Raw genomic sequence first — 15,598 nt, forward strand, 5'->3', positions numbered from 1 at the left:
TTGGGATCAATGGAGAGAAAGAAGCCAACTATGAACTTCACATTGTCTAGACCCCAAGACTCCAAGCATCCATCAGGCTTCACGCTATGGCAAAGGTGCATAACTTGACACCAGACTCAGAGCTACCAAGCTAAGGACAATTGCTTTCCAGAGGAACCCCCCTTGCCTGGGGGTCATCTCTGTGTGGTCTCCCATGGGAGTGACCAGGTCTGGATGTTTCCATGATGCAGCAATGAGTGGAGCTGAATTTTAAAGCTATGCTGGACTTAGAGCAAGACTAAATATCTTTGACTACCTCCCCAGATATGAAAAGTGTAGGAGAAAATTCTTCACTTCTATGGGTTGGGAGGGGGCTTATACTCGCCCCCTCCCCAGGGAGCTAGGCACGTGGCCCAAAGAGGGCCCTTTAAGAAGAAACTCACCCAAGGGCAGTGGCCATAGTGGTTTGGTCGATCCGGCGTGATCCTACCTGGCAAATGAAGGAGTCCGAATGGGATTTGACAAATTTTTCTTATCCTGGGTGACTGCATCTCCACTTCTCTGCAAATCACAGGGCAAGAGGTTGGCAACCTACCTACCTCTGCTGCTCTTGTGGCTTAACCTGTGATAAAGGGGAGAGCGTCAGGGCTAGGGTGTTTTCTAGAGTGGTATAGATTGGGAGGAGACTTGGGAATCCACAACTCCCGAGGGTATTAACCTAGAATCCCCTTTGGGCTGAAAGAAACAACCTTATTTAATGTGCCCAACCCAAAACAGAGCACCAAAAGACTAAATTCTGATGATAGACAGTAATATATATTAATATATTTTTCATTTTCAATTATAAATCCTCAGGTTTCCATACTAAGGCTTAAATTTCAGTCACCTAGCTGAAAATCTATACATAAACATGAGACTATAAATAGAGAACATGAAGACCTCTAAAAACGAAGGTTTACTACAGATGAGAGCATCCATCCTATATTTATTAACAACACAAAATGTTCTGACTCCCCTTTGGGGGAACAAGAGAATTAGACACAGCAAGCTAAGCAATATTTGGAAGATTTTAGGATGGATGCTGAATTCCTATTGCTTTAAAATCTGAGATGCTTCCCAAAACTCCCTTTTAGGAATTTATTCTATCTTCGGGCTTCCCTGGAGGCTCAGACAGTAAAGAATCTGCCTGCAATGCGGGAGACCCGGGTTCAATCCCTGGGTCAGGAAGATCCCCTGGAGAAGGAATGGCTACCTACTCCAGTATTCTTGCTTAGAGAATCCCATGGACAGAGGAGCCTGGCAGGCTAGAGTCCACGGGATCCCAAAGAGTTGGACGTAGCTGAGTGACTAACAATTTCACTTTTCTTTCACTGGAGTGACATGATTCTTACTACCAACATTTATTTATATTCCACTTTGTTCTCAGAAGAATTAAGGTAGCTAGTTTTTGTCCATTGTTTTTCTTTAACCTATAATAAGACATTAGGATCTGACACTGAAAAGGATTCTTTCTGTTCACTTATGTCAAAGCACCATTCAACAGGTGGAAACTGATATCAAATTCTCATGAATGACAACGGCTTCCTTACACGGGAGAAATCTTGCTCTCAAGTTAATTAACAGAGAAGACAATAAACCAAAATCAGGTATTTAGATAGACATATAGATAGATAGATAGATAAATGGTTAAATAGGTCATTTTTTTTTGCACTGCTGACAAATATTTGAAACTCTGGAGTAGGTGCTGGAGTAGTTGAGAACACCTCAGAGCCTTTATCATATTATCGACAAGCTTTCAAAATCTTTTTAAAGCCATTGGAAATGGCTGGTATTATTGGTGCACAGCAACCACGGTTTATAGTTAGAAGGTCAAAGTTCTGCCATTGTCTCTACTTTTCAAGGCACAAGGACAAGTTCCAAAATCAACTCATGGTAAAAGGTGGAGGATCCATACTACCAGGAGATAGAAGATGGAGGAGATGACCCACACACCAAGGCAAGGATGGGAGGTCCTTTGGGATACCTTGACTTTCAAATGTTGAGCATATATCATTAGCGAGAAGCCCTCCCATGGCTTGGGGTGGCCACTGGAAGGTCTCCTAGCCTGAAGACCTTGGCCTATTAAGCAGAGAGGTCACTTCATGCCATGCCTGACTTGGCAGTCCAGTACCTTTCTACCCTGGGCACCAGGAAGAAGGTCTGGAATGTTTCCATGAAGATCTGCAACAAAGAGCATCATGATGACAGAAGGGCAAGTGTGAGAAGTCAGTAGCCCTTGATGGCAGTCAGCAGAGAAGTAAACAGTAACCCCCTATGAAAACATATCCTGTTACTTCACCTGCAATGGTCTAGTAACATTAAGAAAGAGAGAACCCAGGCTTTTCTTTCTCATCTTGCTCTCTCTTAGCTTCCATTAAAGAAGTATGTATTAACCATCTCCTCTATAGCATATTATCCACCATGAAATGGAAAGAATCCAACCAATTAAGCTTCCTCTTCTTTTTTTTTTTTTTTTTTTTTGCCCAGAATTCAGTTTGTATCTACTGGTCGTCCATTACATTCTTTCGGTAGGAAAAGATATTGCACTTCTTAAAATTCATCCGTGTCATTAAGTCAAAGCTAATAGGTAGGTAGACATCTTTCTAGAATGAATATTTTCTGAAGCTCATCATCAGCATTTGCAGAAAAGCCTCCATGGTTTCTGTTTCAACAAGTGGTGCCTGACCTGCCACGTGATTTTAGACTACAGAGAGAGATGTCAGAGGTCACAAGCCATCGGCAACATTGTCTCCAGCAGCTCATGATTTCATCGTGCAGATGGGCACGACGATCACCAGAATGACCGTGCACGCAGCCGCAGCAATCAGAGCCGCTATCTTGCAGACCTTGGCTCGTCTGAATTCGGCTTCTTTCCGTTTTAGCAATGAGTCGTAGCCCGGAGTATAAATGTCTTCCATCCAATACTCTAAGTTGTTTGGATTTAAAGATTCTTGAGTCTAAAAGTGAAGAGAAGATGTTAGAAAGATGGTGAATATTTGTAAACAGGTTCATCACCCTTGAAGCATCTCAGCTGGTGCTTGAAGCACCCTGAAGCTGTCTGCAGCTGGCAGCGGTGTCCAAGCTGCCCACCAGTCCCTCCTGAGATGGATCACCAAGGACTCGGGGTCCTGCACACCCCAGATTGCATCTGTCCCCTCTTACTACAAAGGTCATGATGGTCTCGACACAGGAAAACCCAGAGGTTTTCTGGGGACAAGCGAAACAGGGCCGAGACAAGCGAGAGTCAGCACTGCAAGGGCGCACAGCCAAGAACAGGCTGGCCTCACTGTCGGGGAAGCAGGGAGGGTCACTGACAGATATTCCCCACTTACAGTCCCTAAGAACAGAGATGTTTGAAGCAAGGCTGTTCTATTATTCTGATTCACTTCCCAGTTCTTCAGAAAAAGCCTCTACTGAAAAATCAAAGGCACCTCCCACAGAAGCAGCTCAAACCAAACATAAAATATTTCCATCTCAAACATCTGTCTGAGCAGGTCAGGCCACTGCTCAAAGGCCAGGTCTACAGACTGGCGGCAGACCACCCCCAGGCCAGGTGCGGCATCCCCAGTGGGAGGCCCCTCCCTGACATTTTGTCTCCTGGTCTCCCTGAGATTAACGATTGTCTACGAGAGAAATATCGTATTTAACCTGTGTTGCCCATGAATCCCGTTCCCCGTGGATGGCTATAATCTATTTCCATAAAGAAAAGCAGTGTTCTCATTTTACAGCAAGCATTTAATAATGTGAGTGGCACACAAAAGCGGCAACACATTGCGATTCCAAGTTGAGGTCTCCTAAATCTCTGAAACACAAGCAAAATATCCATTTTGAAGATGTTCTCAGATTGGTCAATGCTGATAAAGATGGGCATGTTACAAATTATGTACACACACACACACACACAGAATTACAAAACAAACACTTCCAAAACTTAAAAAAAAAAACCTCAGTGGTACCAGGTTATTGGAATATTGATGATTTTGTCACCCACGTTAGTCATTCTTCACCCGTCCTTCCAGAGCAGTTCTCTGCTCTTCTCCATCTTGCTCTGGTCCCCCCAGATCTTGGTCCACATGGACGCATCCCTGGTGGGTTCCCTGGTGGCTCAGATGGTAAAGAATCTGCTTGCAACGCGGGAGACGTGGGTTCGATCCCTAGGCCGGGAAGATCCCCAGAGAAGGGAATGGCTATCCACTCCAGTATTCTTGCCTGGAGAATCCCATGGACAGAGGAGCCTGGCGAGCTACAGTCAATGGGGCCACAAAGAGTTGGACACAACTGAGTGACTATCACACACACTGGTGGGTTCTGTTGATGGAGCACCAGTCCTCAGGCTCCCTCTCTGATGGACTACATTTCTATCTGACACCTGCTTTCACAGCTGTGGGTCCTGGTGGGTTTCAGAAATAGCTCCCATCTTTGGGCCTTCAGATCCAAGGGCAGCATCAGTCTCTCACTCATGCTGGTCCCTGGGTGCTTGCTGGGCTTTAAACCCCTCCCACACTGATGCTAACAGTCCCCTCCTCCCATTCCTGTCCTTCCATGAGCTCGCCAGCTGCTTCCTGATGGGATGCTGACAGTCCATACACCGTGGACCCCTCTGGCATCTCTATTGCTCTCCTGCTGCTAATGGCCTTCTAGTGCTGGGGCCAGCAGACGCCAACCCGGGAGCTAAATTCAGCCCAACACCTGCCTCTGTACAGCCTACAAGAATGGTCCTCACATTTTTTAATCACTGGGAAAAAAAAAGAAAAGAAAAACAACAGTCTGGGATATGTGAAAATCATAGGAAATTCAAATCTTAGTGTCAAAAGAGAATGTTTTATCAAAACACAAGCATGTCCAGTCATTTATTTAACACAAATTGTCCATGGTTGCACAAGACTATTATGGGCAGAGCTGAGCAGTTGAAGCCTAGGGTGCTGCAGTCCATGGGGTCGCAAAGAGTTGGACATGACTGAGAGACTGAACTGAACTGAGCAGTTGTGATGACAGAGATTGTAAGGACTGCTGGGTCTTAAGGTATTTACTCTCTGGCCCTTTAGAGGAAGGTTTGTCAACCTTTGTTCTAATCTATTCAGTTGTTGTTCAGTCACTAAGTCATGTCCCATTCTTTTGTGACCCCATGGACTGTAGCCCACAAGGCTCCTCTATCCATGGGATTTCCCAGGCAAGAATACTGGAGTAGGTTGCCATTTCCTTTTTCATAGGATCTTCCCAACCCAGGGATTGAACCCATGTCTCCTGCATTGGCAGGCAGATTCTTTATCATTGAGCCAACAGGGAAGCTCTCTCCTGGGTAGATATGCTTTATGCACTGCGATTCAGTCAGTGAAATAAACTATTTGTAATTAGTTTTTTCAATAACTGCAAGCTGTCATGACACCCAGTAGCAGAGAGGTAATGCCAAGCTTTCACAGGACCCAGGGAGCATCTTTGATTGACAATTACACCTGCTGAACACTGGAAATGGAAACGGTATCTTTGATGTATCCTCAAGGTGCCATTGCTGGTAAATTTATATCTCAAAGCCAAGAGACAGCAAGAAGATGGCCCAGATGCTGAGGCTGCCATAAGACAGTACCTGGGTCTCTGCAAAGTGATGGAAACAAGGAGGGTGGTGCTTTTCTGCCTTTACCAAGTTCCCGATACCTGTTCTGCTGCTGCTGCTAGGTCGCATCAGTCATGTCCAACTCTCTTGCTGCAAACACCCTCGAAAGGCTATGAAGCTCCTTGCTGTCTTACATTTTGTGAGACTAGATATATTATCCTCTGCTTTTTAAAGTGCTGTCACCTGAAGCTCTCTAAAGATCTTTAACTTTTTATAATTTCACCTTTAGTGCTTATAAACATTGGCATTTTAAACTCACATATATCTGTAGGAGCAATTCTCTCAGACTCAGCCTTCTGGATATTAAAAAGATGTTTTTCAATCTATGATTCATTCAGTTAATCTGACCATGTCAAGGTCATCCCATGATACTGGTGAGACACTGATTATTCCTCCAAGTAAGCCATTCATACCTCCAGGTCTTCCCTGATTCGTGGCATCCTAATACTCACAGAACACAGTGTGGTACCCACGGCAAAGTGTTAGGACCCCCTCCAGGAGAAAAGAATCCTATACAGCCTGCTTGCCAGAAGGATAGTGACAGGAGAGGACATGGCCTGAAGGGTCAAGTGATAAGCAGCAGGCATGTGGACATAAGGTGCAGGAGGGGACAGGGGCCATGATATCTCCAGGGTCATTCTGATAGCATCACCCACCTGACTCTCAAGATTTGGCCAGAGATGCTCCTCCCCATAACTGCTGTCAGTTAGGGACCAACATAAACCAATGTCATTGTGGTCACTTTAGTAACATGAAGCCCCACTATACTCTCATCAGAAAAATGAAATGGTGGCGAGGCAACAGAAGATGAAAGAACAGAAGTCTTATTGCTGGAGAGTCCGACAGGAATTCAGACTTGTCGGACCTGCAACAAGTTCTTGAGTTTCTCGGGCCTCAATTTCCTCATTTACCTGCTTGAGATGAACGTCATCACTCCTGCCTGCAGGCCACTGCACCTTGCATGAGAGACTGTGGTAAAAAAGCACCACACAGGGGCTTCCCTGGTGTCTCAGTGGCAAAGAATCCACCTGCTAATGCAGGAGACGTGGGTTCAATCCCTGGTTCAGGAAGATCCCATATGTGCAGGGCAACTGAGCCCATGTGCTATTATTGAGCCTGTGCTCTAGAGCCCACGCATCTCAACTACTGAAGTCCGCATACCCTAGACTTCAGGCTCCACAACAAGAAAAGCCACCACAGTGAGAAGCCTACACACCACCACTAGAGAGTAGCTCCCGCTCGCCACAACTGAAGAAAAGCTTGCTCAGCAACAAAGACCCAGCACAGCCAAAAATAAATGAATAATTAAAAAAAAAACCACTATACAGAGTTGATTGATTTCAGCATCCTTTTGTCAGCCTAAATACCTTTTCAGTCCCTGATTAATGCCAGGTACTTTAAATACATTCTTCTCATGTCTCACAACAACACCACAAGTTAGAGATTATCATGGACATTTAACAGGTGAGGGGACCACAGCTCAAACAGGTGAATGTTCCAGGCTGCACAGCAAAAGAACCCTGGATGAGAATCTGCACCGTGGGAAAACACATTCCTTTTCTCACCACCGTACTGCCCATCCTGCAGACTCTTGGCTTCAGAGCAAGGCAATGTCAGGGAACACCTTGCCATACCAGCCTCCACCAGCATCTCCCCAGCTGCCCTTTCAGTGGTGGGGACATTCAGGGACCTGGACGTGACTGGCAGCATTGAGACAATGACCTTGTTGCCCACAGATCTAACCGGCAGGTGAAGGCAAGGTGCTTCCCTGCTCCCAAGATGATGCAGACACACAGATAGACGCAGCGTGGATGGAATCACCAAGATGCAAGTGTGGCCGAAACCCAGCCCTGCCTGTGGTTGAATAGCAAACACACCCTCTAGCCACAACTGCATTCACAGAGTTTCCAGGGGTGGCACTTACCTGGGGCTGCTCCGTACGGAAACATAATCCATAGCTTGGCTCCCACAAACATGCTTATCCCACGGGCTACATGTGGAAGGAGAAATCAGGCTTGTGTTCCATTAACCAGTTGGGCTCAGGTCTTAGGAGCAAGCATGAGAATCTGCACTTGGTACAGAGTCTTAAACGCAACGTTAGCAAATTGATGGCCAAGGTCAATCCATCAGTGAAGCATTCCTGTTGCTAAATGTTTACAAGCCAAAACGCAACATAGCAATCCCCTGGTTACACATCTCTGCCTTATGATGTATTCAGGTTCAGTATTCCATGGTGGGGACCAAGGGAGCTGAAGGGGAGGGAGTGGGTGGCTAGGGCATCCTTCATCCATTTCTGCATCCGCCAGGGTGTGGCCAGGTTTCCCCCACCTCACCCCACCCTGGGCAAAGAGGCTCACCTGCAGGTCCAGGGCTGTCAGCTTGCCCTTGTCACCCGAATTGCGTGCATACTCCTCGATGGTCCAGGAAGGCTGGCCCCGCTTCACCTCTGCCAGCTCTGTGAGCCGCATGTCCGTGTACAGAGGGTTGCTCTTCATGTGGGCCTTGAGAGAGGCGGGATAGGGGTGAGGGCTGAACACCTGCTCCACCAGGAAGCCGTCCTTGGGCTGCTTGGGCAGGCGGTGCTGCGGGGGGATGTCGTACTGCCTGTCTGCCTGCAGAGGGTCACAGATAAATCCAGGAGGCCACACAGATGTGGTCAGATGTCACACTGGGCAGACCCCAGCTTTTCATCATTAGGTGCTGCCCAGGTAGCAACATGCAGTCATTCATGAGCAAATAGAAGGATTGCCTGTACTGGGGGACATTTACTAGGAAAAGCTTACAACATTAATACTACTCATACAACCCAACATTTCTGTGCCAGAAAGAGATGATTTTATCTAATCTTCACGCCATGACTACTACTATTAACACACATTATTCTGGTAAGGAAAAGAAGACCAGAAAGACTCAGTAATTTACCCCAGGGAGCACAGCTGCTAATGGCAGGGAGCTGGAATTTAAATTTAGCCTCTAGCTTCAGAAAAGCCTTGTTTAACCACTGCATAGTGCTGCCCCCTCTTTCTTTCCTTCCTTCTTTCTTTTTTCTGCCACACTATGTGGTATGGCAAGATCTTAGCTCCCCAACCAGGGATCAAACCCATGCCACTTGCATTGGAAGCGCAGTCTTAACCAGTGGACCACCAGGGAAGTCCCGGCCCCCTCTTTCTATTACCAATTTCTACCTGGTCCTGAGGAGTAAAAGGTACAGGTATTCTCCCCAAGGAGCTGGCCAAAACCATGGATGACACCCTGCTTCTCTGGATGGAAGAAGCCAAGTCAGAAAGTATATGGTGAGAGCCTCCGCTGGTTTTCAGGAACATCTGCTCAGCCTTCAAGACAGGGAACAGTCTGGACCACAGTGTGGAGGCAGGAAGGTGCCTGACACCGCTAGCATCACTGAGGCTCTCAGTCCCTAGTTCTGAACCTGGGGCTCTGCTCTCCATGAATCCTGTTACAACCCAGGTCTTCTGATACTTTCTAACTTCAGGCCCTCAGATCTCCGCACACATGTCACTTCCTCCAGGAAGCACTCCCTGACCCACCAAGACCAGGTCAGTGCCCACCTATGAGACCCCTTCAGACTGTGTATGGAGCTCATAGCCAGCACTGTCCCACTGAACTATAATGGCCTGTCCGTCTGTCTGTCTGTCTCCTCCACTGGACTGTGAGTTCCTCAAGGGCAGAGGCCTATCCTGATCACTTTTCAATGCCACATTTGGCAAAGTCACACCACTAAGGAGAAGGTGCTCCAAGCTTTATAAAAGGGATGGATACAAACACTATGGGGTTTCCCAGGTGGTGCCAGTGGCAAAGAAGCTGCCTGCCAATGCAGGAGATGTAAGAGACATGGGTTCGATCCCTGGGTTGGGAAGATCCCCTGGAGGAGGGCACAGAAACTCACTCCAGCATTCTTGCCTGGAGAATCCCATGACAGAGGAGCCTGGTGGGCTACAGTCCAGAAGGCTGCAAAGAGTTGGATACAACTTAGCACACAATGCAAGCCAGCTTTTCTGACCTGGAAAGTTACCCACTGCCCACACTTGCCCCCACTGCTCCTACCAAGGAGCTGCTTGTGCTCTAATACAGCAGTTCCTATGTACACCTAAGACAGTTTAAAAATAAAAGCTGGTATCTACTCTGCACAAAGATGACTCAAAGAGGGAAATCAGAGACCAGCAAGAAGCCCCTGGGAAGCTTTCAGAGGCTTTTGAATTAAGAGGCCTTGATTCTAGGGGCTATCCAACCATCTCATCCTCTGCCACCCCGTTCTCTTTTTTGTCTTCAATCTTTTCCAGTGTCGGGGCTTCCCTGGTGGGACAGAGGTAAAGAATCTACCTGCAATGCCAGAGACCCAGGTTCGATCCCTGGGCGGGGAAGATTCCCTGGAGAAAGGAATGGCAACCCACTCCAGTATTCTTGTCTGGAGAATCCTATGGACAGAAGAGCCTGGCAGGCTACAGTCCATGGAGCCAACTATAATCAGACACGACTGAGCAACTGAACAATCACAAAAACAACAAAGCTGGCACCCAGTTACGTGACCTTAAGTGGGTATTACCTCTTTAGACTTCCGATGCCAGTCTTTACTGTCTCCAGGACCTCGCTCTTTGATCTCCTCCTCGCTGATGCCCATGCGGTTGGAGTAAGTGATGGTGCGCCAGTCCCTGGGTGAGTTGGAGATACTGGCAATCTTGGATTCTGTGGCACTGTTCTCCTCCGTCAGGGACCTGGAAGACGGCCTGGTGAAGAGGCTTTTTTTTAAGGCCTGGACACGAAGGCTTTCGCTGTTGCTCCCACTGGCATCTGAGCAGCACCAGTCAGCCGTGTTCTCCAGCTTGGGCCCGTGGGCACCCTTGTGGGCACGGAACATCCGGGGAGAGGCACTCTCGTCAGATGGAGCCTCACTGGTCAGAGAATTGAGGTCGATCTGCACGCTCACCTTCTCAGGCTGCTGCATCTTCTGGTCTAGTTTATTGAGCTTGCCCAGGACCTGGGAGATCTCCTCACGCACACCCGACAGTGACTCGAGCTTCCGTTCAATCTCCCCGATCCTGAGCACCAGCTTGCACACGCTGGTCTTCAGCTCCTCTTCTGAGTGGTGGCTGTTTTCTGGCCGGCTGCCCTTCTCCCCTTGGCCGCTGGGGAGCCCATTGGTGATTCTGGTGAGGTGGTGCTCTGGCGAACTGTCACAGTCTGACTTATGAAGCTGAGATAGGGACCCCGTGCTGTTGTAACAGGATGACTGCATGACCCCTGTTGAGCCACTGATGCTCATGTCGTCAAGAAACCGGAAGATGTCGCTGATGTCATCACTGACCACCTCCGAGTCATCATCAGAATGCTTCACGGCATGCCGGTCACTGTACTTGCCCTGCCCGGGAGTGCACAGGTCCTTGCCTGTTTTGGGCTCCAGCACGTGCAGGTCAGTCTGGGTGCCCACGCTGCTGGTGTCTGAGCTCAGCTGCCCGCTGGCGCAGCTGATGCTCTTGTCTTTAAACTTTTTGACTGGTTCGTGCTTCTCCAGGTCCACAGTGGGTGGGATCTCTTTAGATTTGAGCCCATTGGGCTTTGCTGAGTAGCCGACTGGGAGGATGGGCTGCTGATCCTGTGGTGTCAGGTAAGCGGGGCATCTGTCTGGGGTTGGGAAGTTGGGTGTCTGACTGTTGGAATTTGGATAACGGAGCTTCTCCTCGGAGGGGTTTCTGTTGAAAAAGGACCGTTCAAAGTCAGGAACTTCTTCGGTGTTGAGGCTCCAGCTTTTGGCCGGCCAGGGGGTCTGCTTGCCTGATTTGCCAGGACAGCGCCGGGCCTCCTGGGTCCCCATCACTGGAGTGGGTCCAAAATATGTGGAGGCTTGAAGGTCATCTAAGCTCTCGTGCTTCGCCCGCCTCTTGTCAGGAACTGGGGAGTACTCGGGGTTCAGGTACTGGCTGCTATAGGGCATCTCAAAGCTATGGTGGGGGAAGGGCGTCTTGTGGGACTCCTTGCGGGCCTGGGACTTCCTGCGCTCGCCCTCGGCCTTGTTGGCCGGGCTGGCCAACCCAGGGGACACGGCCATCAGGTTGTGAAAGTCCTCTTTGAAGATGTTCCTTTTCTGGACACAGGACTGGACCACGAAGGGCTCGTCGTTCGAGATGAAGGTCTGCTTAATGCCCTGGGGGAGAGGCAGGGAGTCCTGATCAGATATGGACTCGCTCTCGAGGTTCATGGGGAAGTAGGTTCTCTGCATCTCGCAGGGCTGAGGGCTGGCCACTGAGTATGGGGCCAGAGCCTGCAGCCTGTCCAGGGAAGCTGCCCGGTTTTTCACATCTTTGCTGACCCCCAGCAGGAAGTCAGGTTCAGAGGCAGGAATGAACTGTGGACAGTCCTTGCAGTCCACCTTTCTGCACTTGGATGACTGGCGGCTGGGGTAGCCCCGGCTGAAAGACCTGTCACTCAGCTCACAGTTGAGGGGCTCGCACTCGGCCGCGCTGCGGATCTCCGTGTCTGAGCGGCACGAGTCAAAAGAGGCATCTTTCTTGCGCATCTTCTGCCGGCCTCCAGGCAGCTTCTCCTTGGCGGCTCCCCCATTCATCTGGATCAGGTTGAATATGGTCACGATGTCCGCAGCCACCATGATTTTCTTGGACTGCTGGTTGTTTACAGCGCATTTCATCTTGTCTTTGAATAACGTGGCTGGGAAGTTGGGGTCAAGACAGGCTGTATAGAAGAGCACACTCCTCAGTTTGGCAAGCTGGGACAGATCGAAGCGGGCACACAAGGATTTGCAGAGGTCCTGGTAGGAGACAGTATTTTGCTTGCTGTCTAATTCCTCCAAGATCTTCACCAAGAAGACAGACGTTTCCTGGTTGGTCTCCATGGCTTAGAATTTCACAGGCTAGCTGGTGACACTGGAAACTTCGAGTCAGTTCTGCGGGACTGATGATATGGAGAAATAGTAGGGAAGGGAAAAGAAGATTAGAAACATCAATGGAGTTTAAGTCAAGCTGGTCCTGAACCACATAAAGAAATGCAAGGAAAGACTTTTTAATGCTTAGAAATGTTGTAAATGCTTTAAAAATATTTATAAAATACCACGTCATAATTCCCTTCCAAGGAACACTGGACCTGGAAAGTGGGAAATCTAGATTTTCGTCTTAATCTATTGATTAGCACTTAGATGCTGGGCAAAGGCTTTAAACTTTCTGGGAAACTACCTAAATAAATTATGAGTGACTAAAGGAATCTACCTAAAGAAATTATGAATGACTTTGATTTTGCATAAAAATGTTCATTGTGTATATGTGCAACTGATTCACTTTGCCGTACACCTGAAACACAATACTGCAAATCAACTATGCTCTAATAAAATATTCTTTTAAATAGTTACAATCATCAAAAAGATGCTCATTATAATAGTGAAAACTAAAACATCTTAAATATCTGAATATTAGGGTAATGCATAAATAAAGCACGCTGTGATATACAGTGATTTCTTACAAACATTAAAATTACATTAATGTAGGGCTTCCCTGGTGGTATAGTGGATAGGAATCCTCCTGTCAATGCAGGGGATATGGGTTAGATCCCTGGTCCGGGAAGATTCCACATGCTGTGGAGCAACTAAGCCTGCACATCACAACTAGTGAGCCTTCGTGCCCTAGAGACTCTGCTCTGCAACAAGAGAAGTTACTGCAATGAGAAGGCGGCGCACCACAATGCAGAATAGACTCTGCTCACTGCAACTAGAGAAAGCTTGTGCACAGCAACAATGACCCAGGGCAGCCACAAAATAAATAAATTACATTAATGTATATTCTTACAATGGAATACTACTCATCAATAAAAAGGTACAAATTACCAGTACATGTAGTAAATGACATGAATGAATCTGAAATGTATGGTGCTTAAATGAAAGAAGCCAGACTCAAAAGGCTACCTATCAAGGCTACCTATCATATGGTGATTTTGTCGCTAAGTCATGTCCGACTCTTGTGACTCCATGGACTGTAGCCTGCCAGGCTCCTCTGTCCATGAAATTTTCTAGGCAAGGATACTGGAGTGGGTTGCCATTTCCTTTTCCAGGGGATCTTCCTGATTCAGTTATCGAACCTGAATCTCCTTCACTACAGGCAGATTGAGCCACCAGGGAAGCCCCTCTTATTATATGGTTCCATTTTTATTATATTCTGAAAAACAGATCTGGGGTTGCCAGACACTGGATGTGAAGCAAGGTGTAGGCAAAATGGCAAGGTGTAGACAAAACTCCATTCTGGATGATGGAGCTCTCTCACATCTTGATTGGAGTGGTAGTTACATGTCTCTCTGCATTTGTCAAAACTCACAGAACTGTGTGCTAAAACGTGTGAATTTTGCTTATGTAAATTATATCTTGATTATAAAATTACACATTGGAGACTTTTGATGACAAAAGAAAACTGAGGAATGACATTCTGAGTGAAAAATGTAAAAATGAATCTGTATCTGTAGTAAGATCTTAATTATATAAAATTATATCTTCTTGGAAATGAAACTGAAGGAAAATAATATACACTAAAATGTTAATGGCTGTTACCTTTGGATTGCAAATATAGATTTTCATTCTGAATTAGTCATCTTTGTTTCTCAATATTTTATTACGCAAATTTTCGAACATACAGCGAAGTTGAAAGAATGTTACAGTGAACACTCATATAGCCACCATCTGGATTCCACCATTAACATTTTACTATATTTGCTTTATCACATATCTATCCATCTACCCTTCATGAAGCCATCTTATTTTTTTAAATGCACTTCAAAACAAATTGCAAACATCTGTGTACCTCCTCCTAAAGATTTCACTGTGCCTATAATTAACCTAAGTCCAATAATTGTTTACAGTTTCTCTTTTATTAATAAGATTTACATACAATGAAGTGCACAAAATTTGTGTGTATTTGCTGAAGTTGTAACAAATGTGTGTGCCTGTGTTAAAAGCAAAACCCCTATAAGATCTAGAATGTTCTCAGTGCCCCAAGTCCCTCATACCACTTCCCATTCAATGGCAGTTCTTATTTTTTATAGATAACGTTAATATTTTCTTCATAATTTTTCTTCTTTTCCAAAATTCCTACCATGATCACACATTATTTTTTGTCATCACCAAATCAACACAGGAGACATTAAGAGATGCAGGTTCGATCCCTGGGTCAGGAAGATCCTCTGGAGAAGGAAACGGCAACTCACTCCAGTAGTCTTGCCTGGGAAAATGCCATGGACAGAGGAGCCTGATGGGTTACAGTCCACAGGGTCGCAAAGAGTGGGACACAACTGTGAGCACACACACACACAGTCTGTTTTCTAGGGGAACAGCGTCTTTTTTAGGGGTTAAGTTTCAGCTGCTCTGGACCACGGGTTCTCTCTCCATCCTGAAGGCAGTGCTCCCAATGAGAATCTATACCCTCTCTCCATGAACATCTGCAGGGACATGTAGAGATGAGTGGCCTGGATTTTCTTGTACGAAAAGGCAGTTGAGCTCTGAGAGGCTCTGCTCCTGCCCAGAACAAGGCACAGGGAAACCCTCATTTCCCCACACAGCTCTCCCTCCCTGCCCCATCCGCCCACTTCGTCTGATGGGAGTGCTGCATGTCAGAATGTTCTGGTTTGCTCCAGGTGGGGACAACCTGCTAAGCTCAATCTTCAAGGAAACAGGCACAGAAACCTGAGCAGAGGACAAATGAATGTAAATACTGAGGGAAGAGCAATTACAACTCAGGCACATCAGATTTTACATACAGGGGACACAAAGCATTTTCAGAAATTCTAGAATTATTTCAGAGATTTCTAGAATTCTTGTAACAATCTTAGGAGGCTTCTTTCACTATCAGTTTCTGACAGACCAGCAAACAAGTTCAGAGCCCTGCAAGCAGCAAGCGGGAGCAACAAGGATCCTCAGAGCTGGACTTGCAGTCCAACCCCATGGGCCTCCCCCAAACCCAAGACCCC

At 46.9% G+C, this 15,598-nt stretch overlaps 1 protein-coding gene across 1 annotated transcript in view; it reads right to left on the reverse strand.

Annotated features, from left to right (window-relative positions):
• Positions 1 to 2,497: 2,497 nt before the first annotated feature.
• MINAR1 (membrane integral NOTCH2 associated receptor 1) overlaps positions 2,498 to 15,598 on the reverse strand; it is a 33,455-nt gene continuing 20,354 nt past the window's right edge. Inside the window, exons 2-4 of the mRNA XM_043434652.1 lie at positions 10,191 to 12,550; positions 7,987 to 8,241; positions 2,498 to 2,975 (exon numbers count right to left, since the gene is read on the reverse strand). Of these exons, the coding sequence (XP_043290587.1) occupies positions 2,778 to 2,975; positions 7,987 to 8,241; positions 10,191 to 12,491 (2,754 nt within the window). The 5' untranslated portion in view covers positions 12,492 to 12,550 and the 3' untranslated portion in view covers positions 2,498 to 2,777. The remainder of the gene's footprint in view (positions 2,976 to 7,986; positions 8,242 to 10,190; positions 12,551 to 15,598) is intronic.

This window comes from Cervus canadensis, chromosome 17 (assembly GCF_019320065.1).
Source record: "Cervus canadensis isolate Bull #8, Minnesota chromosome 17, ASM1932006v1, whole genome shotgun sequence".
Taxonomy (NCBI): Eukaryota; Metazoa; Chordata; class Mammalia; order Artiodactyla; family Cervidae; genus Cervus; species Cervus canadensis.